General features: G+C 46.4%; 2 protein-coding genes and 1 long non-coding RNA gene across 3 annotated transcripts in view; 1 reads left to right on the top strand and 2 right to left on the bottom strand.

The window, feature by feature from the left end:
- The window catches only part of LOC144124584 (riboflavin transporter 2-like), a 258,372-nt gene extending 255,665 nt beyond the window's left edge, over positions 1–2,707 (bottom strand). Inside the window, exon 1 of the mRNA XM_077657360.1 lies at positions 2,600–2,707. The gene's annotated coding sequence lies outside the window, so the exon portion shown is untranslated. The remainder of the gene's footprint in view (positions 1–2,599) is intronic.
- A 676-nt stretch (positions 2,708–3,383) lies between these two features.
- Positions 3,384–7,750, top strand: LOC144124582 (uncharacterized). Its single transcript, XM_077657358.1, has 4 exons — positions 3,384–3,773; positions 5,706–5,842; positions 6,517–6,649; positions 7,612–7,750. The coding sequence occupies exons 1-4, from the start codon at positions 3,578–3,580 to the stop codon at positions 7,614–7,616; spliced, it is 471 nt and encodes a 156-aa protein (XP_077513484.1). The 5' UTR covers positions 3,384–3,577; the 3' UTR covers positions 7,617–7,750.
- LOC144124583 (uncharacterized) lies at positions 6,102–12,432 on the bottom strand. The gene is made up of 3 exons (XR_013313236.1): positions 12,164–12,432; positions 7,765–7,899; positions 6,102–6,149 (listed from the first exon to the last, which is right to left on the bottom strand). It is a non-coding gene; the product is annotated as an uncharacterized LOC144124583 (long non-coding RNA).
- Positions 12,433–21,254: the final 8,822 nt, after the last annotated feature.

The following is a 21,254-nucleotide window of genomic DNA, read 5'->3' as shown; positions in this document are numbered from 1 at the left end:
AGCCAAGTTGTGTTTGTGTGAATTAAATAGTGCACCAATAAATTCTACCGCTATGCTTTGGACTAAGAGGAATTAAAATTTTCGACATAATCTGTTTACTTTTACTGACGTTCATCCATGCGTCTCACCAAAACACTCGCCGCTATGTGTTCTTGCTTCCTCTCTGGTCTCGTCCAGAAGCATTTCTTTACCCGTCACGATATCATGCAGCTATAATGAGGAACTTTTACCTATGCTTAGTCAGTTCCGTGAAAAGAGCATAGCGAGTTGCATGCAGCAGTGAATAAATTCTGCACATAGGTATATGCATATTTTAAAAAGACAGTAGTACATGTGTACTGGCCTCCCAAAACATCAGGCACTCTTAAGACGCCTTTCAGCCTGGAAGCGATCTGGTGTGGCTCACGCTGTGATCCGGATGTCTCCACGCAAAGAGTTGCATAGGGCGACGACTTCAGCGAGGTCTTCAGTGTGGTTCTTAGTCAGATTATGCAGAAGTGGTTGGTCACTAATATCCGGTCACCTTCGACAAAGCACCTTGATTCCAGCACCGTGATTTCACACCACAAATTGGGAATGGAAGCGTTACAATGTAAGCGACTGCGCAGCCGCTGTCCCGGATAGGACGGCCGTTTTTGTTTATGTTGTGCACTGTTGCCTGACACGTATCTTTTTCCGCAGTTGCTAACAAAACAGATTGGGCCTCGGCGCGACACACCTATGAATGGGACCGGATTACTCAGTGAAGATGCTCTAACAGCAGCCCGACTTTCTGGCGACGATGACGGAAAAATACTTTGTACCGGTCACTTCTACGCCAGAGAACCCTTTCATTTGAGTGCACTTTTTTAAAACATGAAAATTTAGATGCAGAAAATGGGAAAAACAGAAAACAAGATGTTTCAATGTGTGCATTATCACGTGATGCTGTGTTACCGACGAGACGCATTTTCGTCCGACACTGGAATTATTCGCTTTAAGTACCCATTCTGAGGTAGCAGTTAAAACGGAAATTCCTCTACTAAATGGCGATGAACTCAATATTTTATGTTGCTTTGCACCACTTGGAAGCAAGTATGTACTTCCTTTATCGGACAAGCATATTGCTCATAAAGGTGACAAATAAACCAGTGGAAATGTTCAAGCGCGCACTCATTCTGCAAAAGGAAACCAAGATCATCAGCAGGCCTGTTTAACCACGAAGCGATCGTCTTCTGATCTACTTTGTGCCTAGACATGCACACACTTCGGGCGCTAGCTCTTTGCTCACCAGCAATCAGAACGCCATCTGATAAGCAGAGTAACGCACAGGGGTCTGCAACTTCTTCCTACCTGAACCGTTGTACCACAAGCAAGCCCAGAGGTAATTTTGCTAAGCACATAAAGCTATCTCACGTAATCCTACTTCAAGTACGACAGTCGTTTTTCAAGCAGTCCATGGTAATAATCAGATGAGGGCGATATCGTGAATGGCTGCTTGGTCTTCAATGTGCGCAGTCATGCATTTCTTAGATGCAGCTGCAAAACTGCAGCGTAGAAATGTTACCATTATAGGGCACAGAAAAGTTCCTGAGGACTGTCACTTTTGCGTACTAGGTGCCCAAGTTAAAAAAAAAAACTGCTTCTACAGTTATTCGTGGTGCCAGCATAGTATTTTTTCTTGAATCCCTAATTAGTGGCGATTAGTCAGGCTCCTCAGCACAATTATTGCACAACGGCCATTTCGTTTCAGCGCTGCAAACAATTACATTAGTTCGCATGGTTTATACTGCCACCTTTGTGCCTCAGTGGAAAGTATGGTAGAACTAATAGTTTGTATTGCGTGATAATGAACGTAATAAAGAGCAGACTTTTCAGACACTGGTGCAACACCATGACACCCCTTAACTATGAGTTATTCGACGCAAGCCACCGCGCGATTGGCATGTGCATATTCTGCAGAAAAGCAAAGCTCGAAAACGCGCAAAGTGCGCACATCTAAACGGAAGCTCTTTGTAGTTATACTGTCCGTCAAGGCAAAGTGTGTGCTGTGCTATTTGTTAGTCGACCTCTGTACCAGCATTAACTTATTCGCTTGTGTGATGCATTTAGGAAACACTGTCCAGGACAACCGTGTGTCATTCGTTTAAGCCCCTGCTGTGACTGATACGCGTGGACACTCCGCAACATAGAAATGCAACTGCATTTTTTTCTTCTAACCTCATGGCTAAAACTTCATTAGCGAAAGAAAACAAATAAAATGGCTAGTCATGCTTGCGAACTATATTTGGTCGAGACAAGGAAAACAAGGAGAGGGGATGGAACGTTCAAAGGCACGGCGCTTATCGGAGCCGAATGCCAGAGCGAACAGGCAAACCTGCCGCCGGCTACACGTCGGCTGCAGCAGACGACAAACTCGAGAGTCCTTGAGCTGACGTCACGCGAGCGACGTTAGTGGCGCTACCCGCGCTAAGGTCGGTCGCGCGGTGGGGGCAGTACGAATCCCACCTACGCGCGTGTCCGTCCGATCGAGCTGTCGCAGCCGCGGCTTGTTGGAGGCAGCGCAGCGCCCAGTTCTGCTGGAAATCAAAACAGGCGATGGGTGCCGAAATCGACTTACATGCAACAGGTGCTCCTTTAACGCTTGGGCGGACCAACAGCTGAAATCGCGGCTGGAATTGAACGAGACATCAGCTGGGAAGAAAGGCGAGAGGCAATCGGCGCGGGTCCCTCTACTGCCGTTGGCCCCACCACTGAGGTTATTGAGAAGTGGGATAGATGGCGCGACATGTCAGGCAGCCGTAGACAGCCGTGGTAGGAGTTGCGCAACTTAACCGTCAGCGCAGCGAGGAAGGAATGCAGGAGTACGGACGCAAATGAGGACACGACTGTCGTGTTTCTCGCCGGTAAGAGGGAGAACTGGGCAGTAACCGCTTCTGCGAATCGTGGGAACCATTTGTGCTGTTTCGTGTAGACTGGAAAGCACCGAACACGTTGACTGCAAGAAGCCGGCAAGAAGCGCTTGTTTGAACTTTGAACACATAGGAGACACAACCTGCGCCAGAGGGCGCTGCGGACGCCAGTGAACAGCGCCCTCTACGAGCGGGCAGGACGACAAGCTTCGCCACTGACTTGTGTGCGTTGCCTGGCCCGCATGTGAAGAAACGAGTTTCGCGCGCGCGCACTCGTTCTTTCTGGCTCGCGCTTCGGCGCCGTTGAGAGAGGACCTTGCTTCGCGCGCGCTATGCTCTCTCCTCTCGTGCATGGACGCCGTTGTTAGCCGTTGTGAGAGGGGACCCGTTTTTTTCACGGAGTTAGCCGATGGGCGGAGCTTGACGTCACCTCAAAAAGTCACGTGGGCACTCCAAGATAAAAAAAAAAGAAGGAAAAGAAAACGTGGTTGTGGTCACGTGGTTATTTGTTAAAAAAAAAAATAAAAAGGCTGTTTCTGCGCTTGCGCCTGTGTTGCGCGCGTTGAAAACGGAACTTTGAAACGCGCTCACAGTGGGTCCTGCGCGGCTTCTCGCGCGTTGAAAACGGAACTTTAAACGCGCTCACAGTGTCCTGCGCGGCTCTTCGAGTTGAGTAAAAGTTTGAGATGATGGACCCTGATTCGGCGGACGACCCACAAGACGTGATTATGAAGGAATGCCTCCGAGATCTCAAGAAAACTGGTGACAAGTGGACTGGCTATTTGCAGTCCGATGAAGAGCTGCAAGCGTTCGAGAAGAAGTTAGCAGCCGTTCATGTCCAGTTTTCTACGACGTCGTCAACGAATCACAAGTGTGGGGCATGTGAGTACTCTTGAAGTATGAAGTATATATGCTCTACTAATGTAACGTGACGAACTAGCGATGTTCACGAGTACATATATGTACGCATTTTATATATAGTATAATGCAGCCACCACGGTGGCCTAATGGTTATGAGGCTCGGCTGCTGACCCGAAAGACGCGGGTTCGATCCTGATGCGGCGATCGAATTTCGATGGAGGCGCAATTCTAGAAGCACGTTTGCCTTACGATCTCGGTGCACGTTAAAGAGCCCCAGGTGGTCGAAATTTCCGGAGCCCTTCGCTACGATGTCCCTCTCATAGCCTGAGTCGCCTTCGTTAACTGGCCGAATATTATACTCGCTGTGTGTTCGATCAGCCATCTTATTGTCACGGTCTTGTTATAGTAATTAACGCAGCAAAATATTTACAGCTTGCAAATGGGATTTCAATGATACACAAGATCTGAACCACTCTTGCTTTTTTTTTTCTGGGGGTGAAGAAAGGGGGGGGGGGGAGTAGAGATCGTTCTCGTATATAATAGCAGGATATGTATATAGCACAAGCCATCTAAACAAGTTGATCCACGCTTAAAACTTCTCACCAGAAAGTTAGAAGTCGTAATTTATAGTTGTAAAACCTTTTTCGTCATGTTGCATAGCACAATTCACTCTGCCTAAAACCGCAAGTCACTTAATTCAGAGAAAGATCTTTGGAACCTAAAATTTGCAAGATGCGGAACACTGGTTTGTTTGTTTTTTTGCAAGTGTCAAGCTGCTGTGATTAGCCTGTTTTATGTGCTAGATAGATTCTTGGGTAGATGTAGTTGGGTTTGCGGGCCGTGGGGCAATGGGTTATCCACATTTCGCCCCGGGCGCCGCTGACTTGGTCTTTGTATGCAGATTTTTTTTTTTTTTTAAGCAGCTCGCCGCGTGGCCCACAGTCCGGCGACGGTCGCCCGGCCGTTCTAAAACAAACAGAGCAAATGCTGCTGGCAGAGGGCTGCCGAGCTAAAAAATAAAAGCAGTAACGGCAGCGAGGGGTGCCTGAATGGGACCCGCTCCATGCCTGCGCAGTGCCTGCGTGTCTTGCGCCCCGGCGCATTGTTTAGGTCCGTTTTATGGCTTTTCGAGCGCAGTGTCAAAGAAAGCTTTGAGGACGTAGCTTGAAGAATGAAGCTCTCTTGGAAGGCTACTGGCGGGCCATCCTCTGGGTGCACGTGCGACGGTCGTGCAGCTGGATGTCGGTTAATGAGCTGTGTTTGCTCTGCTTCTGGCCAGCGGGGCTCAGATGCCACCCTGTATCTGTTTTTAGAGCACCGGCTGGTGGAAGTTGCGCTTGTGTGTATTTTGTTGTCATGTTGATGTTGCTTTTGGAGTTTGTGGAAAAGTTCGATCGACTTCTTGGAATGCTCGCGGTCCTCGCGAGCAAACAAGCTCGTGGGCACCGGTGTGTCATTGGTCCCTTCAATTTAAGAGAAAATGCTCCGATTGGCTTTAAGAAGCTCATTCCTGATTGGTCGCTAAAATGGTCCCCAGGATGCTGGGGAAACGGATTTAAAGAGGCGTTTTGGCACCAAAAGGGGGTGACTTGGGCAGGGGCTCTTGGTGGAGAGTCGGAGTCGTGAGAGTACGGACAGGGCCAAACTTTGCGCTGGCCACGTTCCGAAGAACGAGGAGCCCCTATGTGTAGCACGAGTCAAGTCGGTCAGGCAGGACAGTTTCGTAGGGGCGAGCTTTGGCCTGACGCTCCTGATCGTTCTTGATGGCAGCGACCACACTGGTCGATGTGTAAAATATGTAAATGGTTTAATAGATAAACCAAGCTGTACATTTCTGCCGAGAAGTTTGCCTACGCCTCATCTTCCTCCTGCAACGTGTCGCGCCCAAACGGACCCCTAGGGCCCCTAAGTCTAACTGGTGTCTCTCAGAGTGTACTTTTTCCCTTTACCCAGCTCAACTGATGTTCTCTTCAAACCGGGGTACAGTGCCTGTTTCTCTGGACATGCCGTTTCAAGTCGTCCGACAAGTGGACAAGGACTGTGTGCTTGGAATTGGTCACCATAAGGACAAATGGGAAAGCACTAGCACTGTAAGCACCTTGTGATCCAAACAATATTGTAGAGTAATAATGAAAATAACAATCATTGGTGCAGTTATTTTTTATTTAATTGTGTGCAGGCTGATGACACATTTGGCATATGTTTTCGTTAAGCAAATGATTATATTAAGTATTTATAAAAATGAGTCTCGGTTTAGTGATTAAAGTTTAGCTTCAGCCCAAGTCCTGCATTCATGGGCTGAATCCCATGTTTCGACAGTAATTCATCTTATATGCATAGTCGCGTTATGAAGCCATTGGAGATTGTATGGAGGACCATCCAGGGTCGAAGGGCAGCCTGGGCAAAGAGCACCAACCCGAAAGATGGGCGAGTTCTATGAATGATGTCAGCAGCTGACGCTGCCCGTCTAATTTCCTTGTTTGCCTACAAACGGGAGTCAGTTAACAGCAGTTTCTGAATTATATAGGGCAGCGCAGGCAGCTGTCTATATCAAAGCATTTCTTAAGCAAAACAGACCATAACGTTTTGCAACTTTCTGGTTACAAATAGGGTAGTGTTTTGGAGGCAGAAAATTTTTAAAATCCTCTAGCTAAACATACAGACCCTGTGCATATGAACTACATAAAATCTGCAGTAAGGTACTGATTTCATTGCAATAACGTGCACAGACAGTGGTAATTTTCATGTGTGGCTATGCTTTTAGGCACAAGATCCAACTGACTGGTCCAGCGAAGTCTTTTGCAAAAAAAAAAAAGATCAAGCTGCAAGGAACCAAGAAGAAGGGGTGCACTGCAAGCATGCATCTAAAGTGGATCAGCATGTACCCAGAATTCAAGGTTGGCCACTATTCACGCATTTTATTGAACAATGCAGTGAAGCACAAGTCTTATCTCCGAGTTGGAAAAACAAGAAGAATAAATTTATAATTAGGTACACAGAACATACTGCACAGCATTTTCAGACACATTTCAGACCAATACTTTGACCAATAGACTTTTCAAAATTTCAGTGTACAGCTCTTTTGCTGAAACTATGGCCTATGGTTTTACGCTTCTCTTTTACAGCAAGAGCTGTTTATGCGAAGCTCCTCATAGCACCTCACTGAAGCACCAGTTATAATAATTAGATGCGGAAGAAGCAGTAGCTCTCGCTGGATATTGCACCAGGTGTCAGGCCTTAGCCTTTTCTTTTTATGTGTTTAAAAGTTCAGCTATGTGCTTTGCCTTAGATTTTAATTTATAATACTTCCTACACTAAAGCATAAAGCTTCGGCATTGAATATGCATATTTTATCATGACCATTTATGTATCCACATAGTATGATCATGCACCAGATTGTACCGTAAGTTGATTAATACCAAAAAATCAAGTTTATGCTCTGCTTTCACTGCAACACACAATTTGCACATTCTCATCTTTATACTTGCCAGGCCTTTTGTAATAATCATTTGTTTGCTAAGTTTAGTGATCCTGTTGAACAGGAAAACAAATTAAATCAGTTTCTTTTACTTGTAATAATAAAACCTTCTTGTAACCTCGAGTTCATCCTAATCGATTAACAAGAATTGCTATGTGGAAAAAGCAAGCCTAGTTAATGTCATTGGAGGCATGAACAAAGGCATTTAGAAAATTCATGCTAAACCACATTTCTTTCACTTGGCCCCTGATAAATTAATTATTTTGCTGTTTAATTTGTCAGAAAGGATCTTTTCCACATAAAAGAGTGAGCTTCTTTTATTGTGTTGAACTCTTATTGTGATAAGATTTTTATGTGTTCATTGTTCTGCTTGCATTTCAGGTTGACATCCCTCAACACACAGGGATAGGAAAATCTCTGCAAATGAAGGCGGCAAAAATAAGAGAACTTGAGGAGCAAAAGGCCCATGTAAACTGCAGAACCGAACAGCGCATCTATGTGGCAATCTCGCCCATGAGTTTCCACCATGCTCACCAATTTGGTGAAATGGCAGGCTTCAGCCAGACTGTAAACAAAGCTGTGTCGGCACGAATTCAGGACCTTGTTTGTGAGGGCGTGACATCGGTACAGGAAGTGAAAAAGTGTCTTGACTATTACGTACAAGACGTTCTGTTTGGAGGGAAAAACAAGCCATCAAGAAGCTGCAGAGCATTCTTCCCAACACAAGAAGACATACACAACCACATACAGGCTGCTCTTCGCAGAGATAGGTTTAGCTCTTTTGATCAAGAAAATGCTAAGCAGTTAATTGATAAATATCAGAGAGAGGAGCCTGATAGCAAATTCTTTTACAGACAGTATCAGAAGAAAACTGAACAAATCAATAGCCTTCCAAGTGATGACGTTTTGGAGCAAATGGAGCAGGAATGCGAGGAAACGCTACTGTTTTGTTACCAGTCAAAATTTATGAATGAAATGCTCATAAAATATGGACAATCAGTTTCATGCCTGGATGCAAGGAACAAAACGACAGACTATGCTCTGCCACTTTTCTTCATTGTCGTGAAGACAGCACAAGGCTACATGTGTGCCGGTGTTTTCATAACGCAATTTGAAACGAGTGCCTGCGTCGCAGAGGCCTTTGAAGTGTTCAGGCAGTGGTGCCCCGACTTCAATCCGCAGTATTTGATGATTGACTACAGTCAGGTAGAAATCAATGCACTTCAGAGCAGCTTCCCCCAAAGCCAAATCACAATTTGTGATTTTCATAGAGAGCAGGCATGGGGAAGGTGGCTAAACAGGTCCGAGAATTGCACTGTTGCAAAAGATGTCCTCTTTCTGCTGCGAAGAATAGCCAATGCAACCTCTGAGGAAGAAATGAATCAATGTATTAATGATCTCAAAGCATCTCGGCATTGGGAAAATGAAAAATTCAGATGTTACATTGACACACATTGGCTGAGAGTGAAAGAAATGTGGGTGCGTGCATATAGGTTAGGCTATGATGTAGTGCTGACGACAAATAATGGCACTGAAGCACAAAACAAAATCTTGAAGCAGTATTACATCAAAAACAGCCATGGCAGAAAGTCTTTGGCAATGCTGATCTCTACACTTGTCAAGCAATTTCTGCCTGACAGACAACATCAGCACCAAAGGAAGGTAATGAGCCTGTCATCATCGTACCGGACATACAAAAACAACATCCCAGAATATTTGCACAACCGGCCACCAGCTTTTATTAAGCATGTAATGCAGAGGATGTTCACTGCATGCGAGTACACGCATGAAGACATCAAGAGAAAATCTGCGGTAGGGCAGTACCTCGTACAGTCGCAGTCGTCATCCAGCTGGCACACGGTGGATTTTGCAGGGCCGAACTGCACGTGCATGGATTTTGCAGCAACAAAGTTTCCGTGCAAGCACTTTTGTGCAGTGTTGAGGCTGACCGAGAGTTCATTTTCTGACCTTCCTGAAAGCTACCTGAATCGGCCTCATGTTGCTGTGACAGCCTGTGCTACTGCTGATGACCAAAAAAACGAACCAGACAGCCAGGAAGGGCATGGAGGAGGAGCAAGTTCACATGAAGTGACAGCTCTCAGCATACCTCTATGTTCTTCGAATCAGCTGAAGATGAAGCGAAACAACTTTCGAAGCATAATGGAGAAGTGTGGCAGTCTCCTTTTTTACTGCAGCGATTCTTCAGCTCTAGACAAAGCAGCGGAAAAACTGGAGGAAGCCTATTCTCTTCTTGCACAATCAGTTCCGTCTACCAGCGGTCTGTTCATCAGAAACTCCCCAACAAAAGGCTGTTCAGGCCAAGCATCCCACGCTTCACAGAAGGATGCTGTACGAGCAGCACCTAAGATTTTGCAAACAAAGGACGAACAAGGAGCACTGGCGTACTAGAGGCCGTGTTGGGAAACAGGCAGATGAGCTGCGCAAGACCATTAATGTTAACCCCTTAGAATAAGGAATCGCTCAGTGGGGCACCATGATGCAAGAGGAAAATTTCACAAACAAGGAGCAATGATATCTGGAGCTTAAAGCACCTGGCCATGACAGATGCCATAGTACAGGGCTCAGGATAAATTTTCATGACTAGAGGGTCTAGAATGCGCTGTCATTGCACAAAATAGAAGAATCGTCGCATCTTGTCCTGGCTGAAATGTTGTCACCTCAATTGGGATTTAATCTGCAATGCCATGCTGAACAGTGGAGTGCCTGAGCCACTACAGTAGGTATTTACCAGTAAAAGTGGTTGCTATGGGACCAGCTGTACCGCATTTCTTAGGTGTGTGGCTTATTAGGAGAACACATTATTCATATAGTGAAGATGGAGGATAGGAGGATGCAATTCAAGATTTCTTATTCATTCTTGGCCCAGTTTAACCACCATCATGAGATACTTTCTCCCTCAAGGCTGAACCTTCTTATGCTTAAGAGTCAACAGATGGGACAATTTTTGACATGGTAATAATCCTATCATCTTGACTATGCCCTCAGTTTTGGTGAACCACCAGAGTGTTCTGCAATAGAACTACAGGAAGCTTGAAAGCTTTGCCTGCATCTCTATTAAGGCTTACTCCCTGCTTGAGCCTTGCTACGTCAAGAAATCAGTCTACTGCATCTGTCCACCTCGGCTTGTGGGCCTCTCCTATTAAACGAGACCATTCTAGCACTGCACCTGGACCTCTCGGCAAGGCTGTAGTGCATAGCCACCTGCTAACGCGATTCAGGCTTCATTGTTATTTAGTCACACTGTGTGTCAGGAAGTGGCAGCTGTACCAATTCAACTTTTCCTCTGTTCACGTGCTCCCCTTATCATGCCATGTAAGCTTGTACAGCGACGACGCCACATGCCTGCGGCTGAGTTGTCACGCTCATCTTTGCTGGAAGCATCCAGGGTTAGTTGGTGGGTGCATTAATGTACTTCTTCAGACTTTGGGTTGCTGCTCCTCTAATTCATATAGCAGTGTCATGGACACATTTAATGAAGCACAGAGGGTGCTTCTCAATTCATCACACACTCTAACCTGCTACTTGGATAATTCCCCACAATGGCCTTTTTCTGCCACTCCCTGCAGTCGTCCCAGGCTGTCACCGTGGTAACACAGTAAAAAAATATCATTCACACCTTGCACAGCATGCTTTGAATATACCTGGGCAGGTCTCCGTATCAGATGTTTAAAAACCGTCCGGTCTTTGCGCACTCGAATCGGTGAAAGTTGCAATGCCTAAAAATGATATTCAACATCGTTTACAACCAGATAAAACTAGATTTCCAGACATACATGCAGTTTAACACGTCATGACCAACCCAGATGAAACACAAGGCGATTTTGGTACCTCAATACCGGACCAATGCGGACACCAGTTCCTTTTTCCCCCCCCAAGGACTATTGCAAGTGGAACGGGTTGCCAAATAAGGTGCCTGTCAATGTCCGAATCTATTTTAGCAGCCGTTGTTCTTTACTTGTGATTGCTTTGCATTCCTTGTTATTTCAGAAGTGCCAAAATTTGCTAATAAATGTTGATTTTTCGCTGTATAATTTTGTTGTTTTTGTATTTTTCTTGTTATAGTATGACAATGATTTGTAAAAAATATAACTTGAAATGCTATGTAATTGTTCCTGTCTTAGCTGCCAAAAGGTTGCCGGCAGTGCTGAATAAAATAAAAATAGAATAAAATAAATGCAGCTTTGTATAGCTTCCCCGATGAGTCATGAAATGCAGTGGAATGCTTGTTCAGTTATCGGAGAGAAGAAAGCTAAAGCAGATTTCAGTGCACTGGCATTCATTCTCCGCAGTCTTCAGACAAATCTCCAGGGAAGAAGAGGTCCTGCGTTCACAACTCCAATCTTATTTGTTGACAATGGATCAGGTCCAATGTACTCTATGTAAAGGGATCTGAAGACAGCAAACAGGCACTGAACTCGTGTAAACCTCATATCAGTACCTCTTCAATTACTCTGTGTATGCAGCATGTATAGCCGAGTTTTGGCTCATAAGGAATGGCATACAAACTTTATTTTAACCTATTGCTCTCGGGCTGCCTCACGTGAAAGTCGTTCAGTCAAATCCATTTACAGCCAGATTCACTGGTTTTTATTGACGGGTGTTTTCTCGGGGAAACAGCAAAGGGAACAAGCACATATTACATTTAATATAGCTGTATAAGCACTGAACTTGCTGCTTTGTAGTTACATGACTGTGAACACTTTTTGACATCCTTTTGTCTTGTCTTGAACCGTGGTTCACTAAGCTTTCTTCCTTCTGATAATGTTTTGGTGTTCCTGGCAGCCAGGAACTAGCTGAAAGGAGTGCCTGCACAAGTGAATTGTCTACAGCCCGTCGCAAGTGCCCGGAGCACAGTAATGCAAGTCCCGCAACCTGAAAGAGTTCTGCAACTAAATACTGTCATATCACTTACTGTTCCATCATGTATTTCGACGTTTGAAGCTGAGTAAAGGCGCGCCTAGTTAATGCAAGTTCTCTTGGCAACACATCTTCGAGATATGTGCTGGGGCTTTCGAATTTCTGCACGTAAGGAGACTCATGTGCACCCCTTAATTTTTATTACTAAGGCTGAACAGCGCCAGACAGCGCGCTCAGACATACCCTGCCTGGCCTCTCGGCATGGCTCGGCTAGCTGTGGCTAGTTTCCGCAACTCGGTGACTCGGCTCATCTCACATCTGGCCGGTCGTTCTCCGGCCGCGGTAGGTCGCGGCAAGCGCGACAACATTATTTAGATTTTTGTTTTGTGACGTCGGACGACGTCAAGCTCCGCCCATCGGCTAACTCCGTGAAAAAAACGGGTCCCGAGAGGGCTTGTGTTGTGAGAGAAGAGCGCGCTGCTCGAGGGTTTTCCGCACGCTTTGACACTGCTACGAAAATTTCGCGCGCGCTTTCGTGGTTTAGAGAGGGAGCAGCTCGTGTGCGCGGCGTCAAGCAAAGTCCAAAAGGGCGCTGCTTTCATCACGCCCTAGTTTTGTGCCCAGAGCGCGTAACCACGTGGTGTACGAAGTGAAAACTGAAATTTAGCCTACCTTCCAACGAAGCTGCGGCACGAATGCGTTTCGCGTTTTTTTTTTCTTCGTGTCTTCAAATAGTGCTAGCTCGGCTCGATCTGCTTGCTTCCGCCGTGCGTGCTGGTGACATGTTTCTGCTACCTTTTTCTTTTCCCTTTGCGCGGTGTTTCAATGGATTTGGCGCTATACTGCTCACCCCAGTGTCACAGATCAAATCGCGCCGCGTTTAGATTTGTGCGAAATCTAATCGCGCCGCGTTTAGATTTGTGCGAAATACGAAAGCGTATTTCGCAATATAGGTGCGCATTAATGAATCCCATTCTGTTGAGCTTTGAGAGTGTTAGCATGGGCGTGCGGCTGATGCGACCAATATGGTAACGCATTGCCGTTCCTACCGGTGTCGCGCTTGCTTAGCCGCTTCTGCCATGTGGTCGTCTTTACAGCATATGGCGTATTTACCATACGGATATCTGAAAATAATACCTGTTATTACGGAGTCCTTCAGAAAGGCTTTGCGCACAATCTGCGTACAGAATTAGGACGTTAAGCTCACAAACCGCTGGCACAACTCAGTTTTGATGCGCATCGACGGGGCCCGTAACACTATTGCGCGGCCGCCCGAGGTCAAGCTCAGTGTTGTTGGCGTTACCAAAAAAAGTAACTAAATACGTTACTGGTTACGTTAAAAAAAAGAGCGCGTTACCGCCCTACGTTACCTACCAAAAGGTAGCGCGTAATCGTTACCGTTACCGAAAAAAAGTACCGTACGTTACTTTGCCGTTATTTCATGGCCATAAATGTTAAGTTTTCGTCACCTTAAGAACTTACGATATCAATATTATAAAGCTCACATTTCCCAAATAACAACTAGCCTAAACAACGGTTTTACGCGATATCCTGATTTAACGAGAATACTTTGCACAAATGTGCAGGAGCTTAGCGATGTTATAGTAGCCTAAAGATGCCTGTAGAGTTACATGTGTTCGATTCTAACTGTGTATTACATGATGAAGCCATCTTATGAATGTGGCATTAAACAAAAATGACACTCCATCATCAATTCTAACTTCACAAAGAAAACATCGCTGAACTCTCAACAAATTTAGAGTAATTCTGAAAAATGTGATGTTCGAAAATGATCGGCATGCTTCCACTCTGTAGAAAGTTGTGTGTGTGTGAGTGGTTTGGGAAGGGGAGGTAGGTGAAGGCAAGTCTGTGAATGCGTGTTCGTGCAGGTGTTTCGTGCTTTATGGCTATTCCGTCTTTCTTTAGTAGGGTGCGTTGTCAAGGGCAGCTGTTTTCTGGCATGCATGCGAACCCCAACACGGGTGGTCGGGAGCACCTGTGCATTTTGTTTATTTACATCACTTTAGGCGCTCTGCGCTTTTTTTTTTTCTAAAGAATGGGGCGGAGTGGGTCACAACTGGAACAAAAAGTAACTAGTAACGTGGCACCTCCCGTTACCGAAAAATGTTCACGTAAGTACTTTACCCCTTACAGTTCCGAATTGGTAACGCCTACGTTACTTATTTACCGAAAAAAGTAATGTGTTACCGGTAACACCGTTACTTGTAACGCGTTACGGACAACAATGGCCTAGCTGAAGTGTAATTTGCAGAGCCACACTGCTACTCGTGTGTACGACAGAGACACAAGGTTAGTTCCCGTGTGGAATCGTGTCTACCATCTTCGCCTTCGCAGTTGTATGCGCTGCCACTTTACATGGTGTCGGCCGAGTAAGTGCACATACAGTATTGTGCGTTTTTATCGTGAAGACTTTCAAAAGTTTCCCCGCCTCAACCGCTGGCTCATTTGCGATGAAACTGCACACAGAGTTTGCGTATTATGGTAACTTTTGTATCGTAGGAAGTTTGACAACGGTACTTACTTAGTTGAGCCGTGCATGATGCGAAAACATAGTCGTCTACGTAGAGATCGGCAACCAAAACCCGCAGACGACGCTTTTTCGCTGAAGGGCGGCAGTGGCGCCATCTGTTTGCGGTAGCGCAAAGCGTCACGACAAGGCCGTCTAGGAGAGCGTTGCAAGGAGCGCGGGCCGTTTGAATATGCCGTTCCTGTCGTTTCGTCTGCTTCTACTGAAGCGCTTACAACATTTTCGACTAATTAAGCGGAAAATATCAGAACAAATGATTTAACGAGGCTTTACCTTTTAAAGAATATTGTTTGCAATGCTCGCCTCGGCGGCCTTGACGTGACGGTTTCCACTGCCCAAAACAGATGGCGCCACTGCCGCCCTTCAGCGAAAAAGCGTCGTCTGCGGGTTTTGGTTGCCGATCTCTATGTAGACGATTGCGTTTTCGCATCATGCACGGCTCATCTAAGTAAGCACCGTTGTGAAACTTGCTACGATACAAAAGTTACCATAATACGCATGCTCTGTGTGCAGTTTCACGGCAAATGAGCCAGCGGTTGAGGCGGAGAAATTTTTTAAAGTGTTCACGATAAAAACGCACGACACTGTATATTAAGTGTCCGCCAGCGCTCTCTCCTGATGCCGCCGGCGATGGATAAGTAGTACTATTTTTAATCAATACTGCAGCGCGCGATAATGCACCGGTACTTCGCATTGAACGATTCCTGCCACCTGGGCAATTTCTGTTGACAGCACACACGTCAGTAAGCAAATGCGTCATTCCATAGAAGCCCACAAGTCAAGCAAGACGCTTCCCCACCTTTATGCAACCACTTCGATCACCGCGTAAAAACTGCCCAGCGATGGACATAAACGGCGCACTGTGCAGTCGTCAGGCTGCGCTCGCATCCGCCGCGCCCGCGAGGAGACGGGCACGCGGAGGGAGAAAGCGCGCGCAGCACGCGAACACGGCCAGTCAGAGCGCCCCGGCGCCGCCGTGCCCTATCGACGCTTCAGAATTCCGCCGCTACGGGAGGAGCACGGCGCTGTCGTCGCGCGGCAAACTTTCGGTTGGGGTCCCTATAGACGTTTTAAAACAGCGCGCACTCACAGCTCGTCAGGGAACCACGGAAGGCCGAATGTTATTCTTGCATGACTGCTTGCCTCTGTAACCGACAATTTTCCTTTGGCGCGTAACAATGTATGAAACAATCTCACAAACACAAGAGCATTTTTGACGCATTTGTACCTGCGCAAGCGAAATGAGGGCCCCTATAATAAGACGCTTTTTTCAACACCTTTCATTTCATAACAAATTGTTCATATGGCTTTTCCGAACCGCTCACCTTCATTTCTTGAATATTTCTTGCAGGCGACTTATAAGAGTTCTCATGGACGCTTTCCAGTTGGCAACATTTGGACTAAAATATGACATGATTTGAGGCTGAGGGCGCCGCCCGGAACGCGAATAACATTGCCTGCCATGCATGTGTCATTAGGGACAAATTCTCCAGGACGCACGTGACGTAGACCGATCACTTCATTTGTCGGCCACAGGTTTGAGAACCTGAATCCGATCTTTACCACCAAATAAGTTTGCTACCGAGGCCCCAGCGACTAACAGTGCTACCAGCTTCGGCCGCCACTCGCGCCGCATGGATACTTCTGTCCCGGATTCTACAACAGTGACCACGCAAAGGCGCTACCAACGGTGTGCGCACACACGAAGATCAGTGGACGCTGTTCAGCTGCTGTTTACATGTCATATTCGTATGCTGAATTGTGATGGCCAATCGACACACAAACGACTAAACACGGTGACACTGATGGCCGCAAGACAGGTGCTTCCTCGCCACTAACGGTTTTTCGAGTCCGGTCATGCATGGTACCTACCACGGCGGTGACTAAGGAGTTGAGGTATTTCTTCGTGCGATCACCCACATGCACTGAAATTTTGCGCAGCCTTACAGAACCTTAGCTGGGCGAAATTAGTCGAACGACACTCACTTCCGTGCGCCTCATAATCACGCAGAAATATTTAAGTGTTCTAGCGCTTAAATATAAGCCTAATAAGCCAGAAATGTCATTCAAGACCTTGATGTGCAGACGGCGGAAATAAAAGGGATAACGTGTGTGATTGATAGGAAGAAATAAAAGCAAGGGTAAGAGGGAAAACAACGGAGAGAATGTATGGCAGCGTACAACTATGTACAATGACTGCATTCGCGCAAAAAAACACAAAATAAGGTACAAATAAAAGCAACTATCGAAGTGTCCTTCCAGGCTGCACGCACGAGTTCACAGTAAGGGCACCAGCCGCGACCGTGGCGTGACCTTTCACAGCACACGTTATTCACTGTTTTGTAGCAACCTGTATGAATGCGGCACCCAACTCCGGACACACTCATAGACGCAACAGGCATGAGTGTGCTATCTCAGTTCGGCAGGTCTGCCTTGTAAACAGCAGCTGTGACGTCACAACACAATTTTCAGCGCAAGACTAAATCATTTTGCGCAGTTAATGCTTTCTTCAGCGCAGCAGGAGCTAGGGCGACAGGCGAGGCAGAAGAAATAGAAGGGCCCGTGAAAGTGGTCTCTAGTTCTTTTTTTGCTATCCCTGTTGCACAAACATGAATGGGATAGCATTAGAGCTCCCGTTCAGGAGAAAAAGCGGCATCCGACCATACATCCGTGTCACAAAAAAGCACGTGGCCCAGCCCCTACGGCCACCTGCCCACTCTGTTCTGGGCAACCAGCCCACCGTGGTTGGTGACAATCAAATTCATTCAAATACAATCAATGCAACTGCCACCTGCCTACCGTGGCAATGCACATCAGCTACTTGGTTGAGGGAAAGGCAGCCTCCGGGGAGAACTACTTCCGCAAAACGGGGCCTTACGGACCTCAGGATAACCATCATGGGCCTCACAAGCCCCACCGGTGGCTGTACATGAGTTGCCGAGGTGCGGGGACGAAACGTTGAACCGGTGCGCTAGGAGGACTCTCCGTGGTTTATGAAGCTACGGAATAGTTGAATCTATGTAAAAAAGAAGTACTTGCTCGTGAAGGATCTCTAATTATAGTCTTAAGGGTAGGTTAAGCGCCGTCCGAGTTTTTTCTTTACTATATGGGGAGTCTGCAAGCTCGCCAGTGCATTGTCACTGGAGCGAGCAGAGCCTCGCTGTGCCAGGAGCGCCGCAATGCATTCCGGGATAAGCCCCCGCATGACCAACACATTGTTTTTATGTCCTTTTTATTATCATTTCCATACAAATAATCACTGCTATAACGAGAGTGAAGTTGTTGGTCCGCATCTGTTGTTTATTTTTATTGCACCAGGGGTGCCCACCGCCAGATTAGGTTGGTTGATTTGACTGACTGAAGGCTTCTTTGCACCACGGGTGCTCCGTCAGAAACGGTCTTGCGACGGATAAGTTGCAGGGATAAAGGAAGTACGAGTTGAAGTTTTATGTGCAAAAATTTACGTTACATACAAATTGATGCACAAGAGAGCATTTAAGCGGCAAAAAGTTTAGACAGAAAAATTTGGAACTGGCTAACACTTGGGGTAGGCCCCTACTCGGCATAGCCGAAGATGCATTACATCTGACCGTAGCCCAGAACGATTTTCCAGGCTCCAGGGCTCGGTTTAAAAGAGCTCAGAGCGTAGCCCACATTTTCCGCCACCCAGCCAAAACATACCAACACATGGTTGGTTTAAAAACTCCATGGCACGCCTTCTAGTTTCTGCCACGTTCAAAACCCTTTCCCTAAAATACACAACACGAAAAGAACATAAAAGATGCTTTACGAAAATGGCATTCCGGGAACGGACCCTCAAAATAATTGGCCAGCTAGGTTTACGTGCCGCGCCCCATACTGCGACAGTATTACTCAGACTCTCTTCCTTAAAAAGTAAAAAGAGAAACTCCCGAAAATGCATCAAAATCACTCTCACGTGTCGAAGGCTTCCTCAAAACTCGTCACCTGGCAGCCCCCAGCATGAGGGGAATTATCGGTCTCAACCGAGCCGCTACCGCCGCGAGTGACAAACGGGAGCGTAGAACCCTGCTCCTAACTACTCGTCTTCGTGACGGCTGTTGACAGGCCTCCCCCGTCACGTTGTTGCCAGCCTGCTTCTCGAGAGCTGTTTCTCGAGAGCTGTTCCTATGCACCGTATTCGGGCGTGGGCGCCGGCTCGGCCGCGGCGCCTGCTACCGGCGTCCGCACTGACCGTACGTTACACTTAATTGCTCCCAGCCAAGCGCGAGTGTGCAAACCCGTCTCGCCCGGCGATGTTGGTCCTTCGACGAGAAGCTGGGCACCAAACAACCAACCCCGCTTGTCACTTGGTAGCTGGTCTCCGGCTGAGCTTGCCACGCTGAGTCCAGGGCATCTCCTTTGGGACTGAGACCACTACCCCCACACGCTCGAATTGTGCCTGGGAGCGCACGCTAAATTGCGCGAAGAGGTGACACCATAGCACAACGTTTCCTTTTTCGTGTACCGTCTTTAGTGTAACCTTTTCCCAGCAGGCCACGTGGTAGGACGAGAATGGAATCACTACCATGCTTCAGGGTAAACGTGAAGGGAACAAAGAAGAAGAAGCGAAAAGAGCACTGTTACATAATACCAATTGTCTAAGCCTCGAAATCGCGCAGCCAACATCCTTTTTCTGGAAACAGTGATGCGAAAACTTACTATATGCCTGAACGCCCCACACGCCTTTCCATGAGAGTAGAAATTATAAGTGTAATGGTAATTAAACGAAAGTGCGGCAAGTGTGTATTTCACCTTCTTTCTTTATCTCTTCTTGGTACCAGATGAGCCCGGAGCCCGGCTGTGGTTCGCAATGTGCATTGTACAGAGTGAACAGCCGCATTGCTACTGCATGTCAGTGACACAGCGCTAGTGTATTTCCGGAACTGCACCGCATACACGGGGCGCCGACACCTCTTCAGTTGTGTGTGCCGCCAGCGCGGCTGTAGAGGAGAAACCAAACAACTGTTGCCGGCGCGCCGGTGGAACGCGCAGCTGATAGCTCCACTGTACTCGCAGTTGATGAATGTTACCTATTTCCTTCTTTCCATCTCAACTATATCTGCAACTATATATGCATACGATGTACTACCCAGACGAAAAGGCTCCCTGAGCCGTCTATTTCTACTGATACCACGCATTCCTAATAGGGATGTATCGTGTGGCGCAGAAACCAGGAAAATGAATCATCGAAGGAGTTTACGGCATATATGCCTTATGCTCCAGGTACACCTGGAACTGCCGGAATGCGAAGCCCGAGAGCAGGGGCGTAGGATTCTTGCACAGGGAGTAGGAGGAGCTGAAAAGAAGAGGAAATGTAGGGAGATTAAACAGATGTTCCGATTGGCTACCCGGCACTGGGGGAGAGGGATGAGGGGATGTAAAAGGTGAAGAGGAAAGGGGTGAGGTGCGCAGTCATAATAAATCACATGGGAAGTCACTCTAGGATAATTTCCATCACAAGTCACAAACTGCTTCATAACTAAACAATCTGAGCACAAAGCTATAAGAAATGCTATCACTATTTCACGGCACGTTGCGTGGTATTTCTGGTATTGAGAGGTATCATTCCAACCGGTTTATTTTCAGGATGACTTTGTTATGCGCGTCACCAGCAGCAACCACGAATGTTCCCACACTGACCCTACGTCAGCGCTTGAGATATGAGGGGCTGTAACTGGACGTACACAGTCGTACGGACTGGTCAAGCGGCTGTTACGAGATCTCAATTGTTTTAGCGCAGGAATATATTGAATCTCTGCGTTAGTGGTTCCTGCGTTTGTAAAATCCTAACCTACGCTCCGAGCACAGCAGTTAGTGAAACCAAAGGTTCGTCTACAAAAATTTTATTTTATTGTATTGGGTTTTATGGCGCATAAGCTACTCAGGCTATCACACGCCAAACAAGTGGTATAATTTTTTTCAAAAATTTGGTGTCCTCAGCGAAATTCCTTTTAAGGAAAAGGACTCTGAGGGGCCCAACAAATCAAATGTAGACCGCAACATTCTTCTCAGGCCTGAGAAAATGGATTAGGTGTATCATAAATTGCGTCAAAGCAAAGGGTAAGAATTTTTAGAAGTAATATTTCTGTGATATTGTATTTTGTTAAGATACCTGCGTCTTTCAGAAAACTAAAAACAGATGAAGTTCTTAGAAGTCTATCATCTCCTAAAACTAAAATGGTGTGGAAGGGAATGCGGTCATTGTAAAATACAGTAAAATATTTTTTTTTCTTAGCCGTTAAAGATCTGTGCACGAGAATAGGATGTGATTTACTGTGAGCTCACCTCCACATCTATAACATAAACGTCTGTCTTGTTTTGACAGTGGAAAGTTATGTGTTAGGTGTGTGTGTGTCCGATGCGCAGGCGGCATAAAATTACTTCTATAAAATGTTCCTGATGCCTACATGACCTCCATTCTCCCAGAATAGGTTTCACCAAATGTAGTTTGTTATTTTCTTCAGTATTCCATGTAAGATGCCATTTTTCTTTAAGATTATTTTTTACTAACTTTATGCTATCTTCATAAAGTATATTTACAGTCCTGACTTCCTTATGGCGAGCTTGAGCAGCTCAC

Source organism: Amblyomma americanum, chromosome 3 (assembly GCF_052857255.1).
Source record: "Amblyomma americanum isolate KBUSLIRL-KWMA chromosome 3, ASM5285725v1, whole genome shotgun sequence".
In the NCBI taxonomy this organism is placed as follows: domain Eukaryota; kingdom Metazoa; phylum Arthropoda; class Arachnida; order Ixodida; family Ixodidae; genus Amblyomma; species Amblyomma americanum.
Note: the sequence above shows the minus strand (reverse complement) of the source record. Positions and strands in the feature narration are given on the sequence as shown.

Bases quoted from the DNA above. Each gene is read 5' to 3' on its own strand.
- LOC144124582 (XM_077657358.1), top strand. From the start codon at position 3,578: ATGATGGACCCTGATTCGGCGGACGACCCACAAGACGTGATTATGAAG. The intron at 3,774-5,705 runs GTGAGTACTCTT...CCCTTTACCCAG, and splicing joins GAATCACAAGTGTGGGGCAT to CTCAACTGATGTTCTCTTCA. The intron at 5,843-6,516 runs GTAAGCACCTTG...CTATGCTTTTAG, and splicing joins AATGGGAAAGCACTAGCACT to GCACAAGATCCAACTGACTG.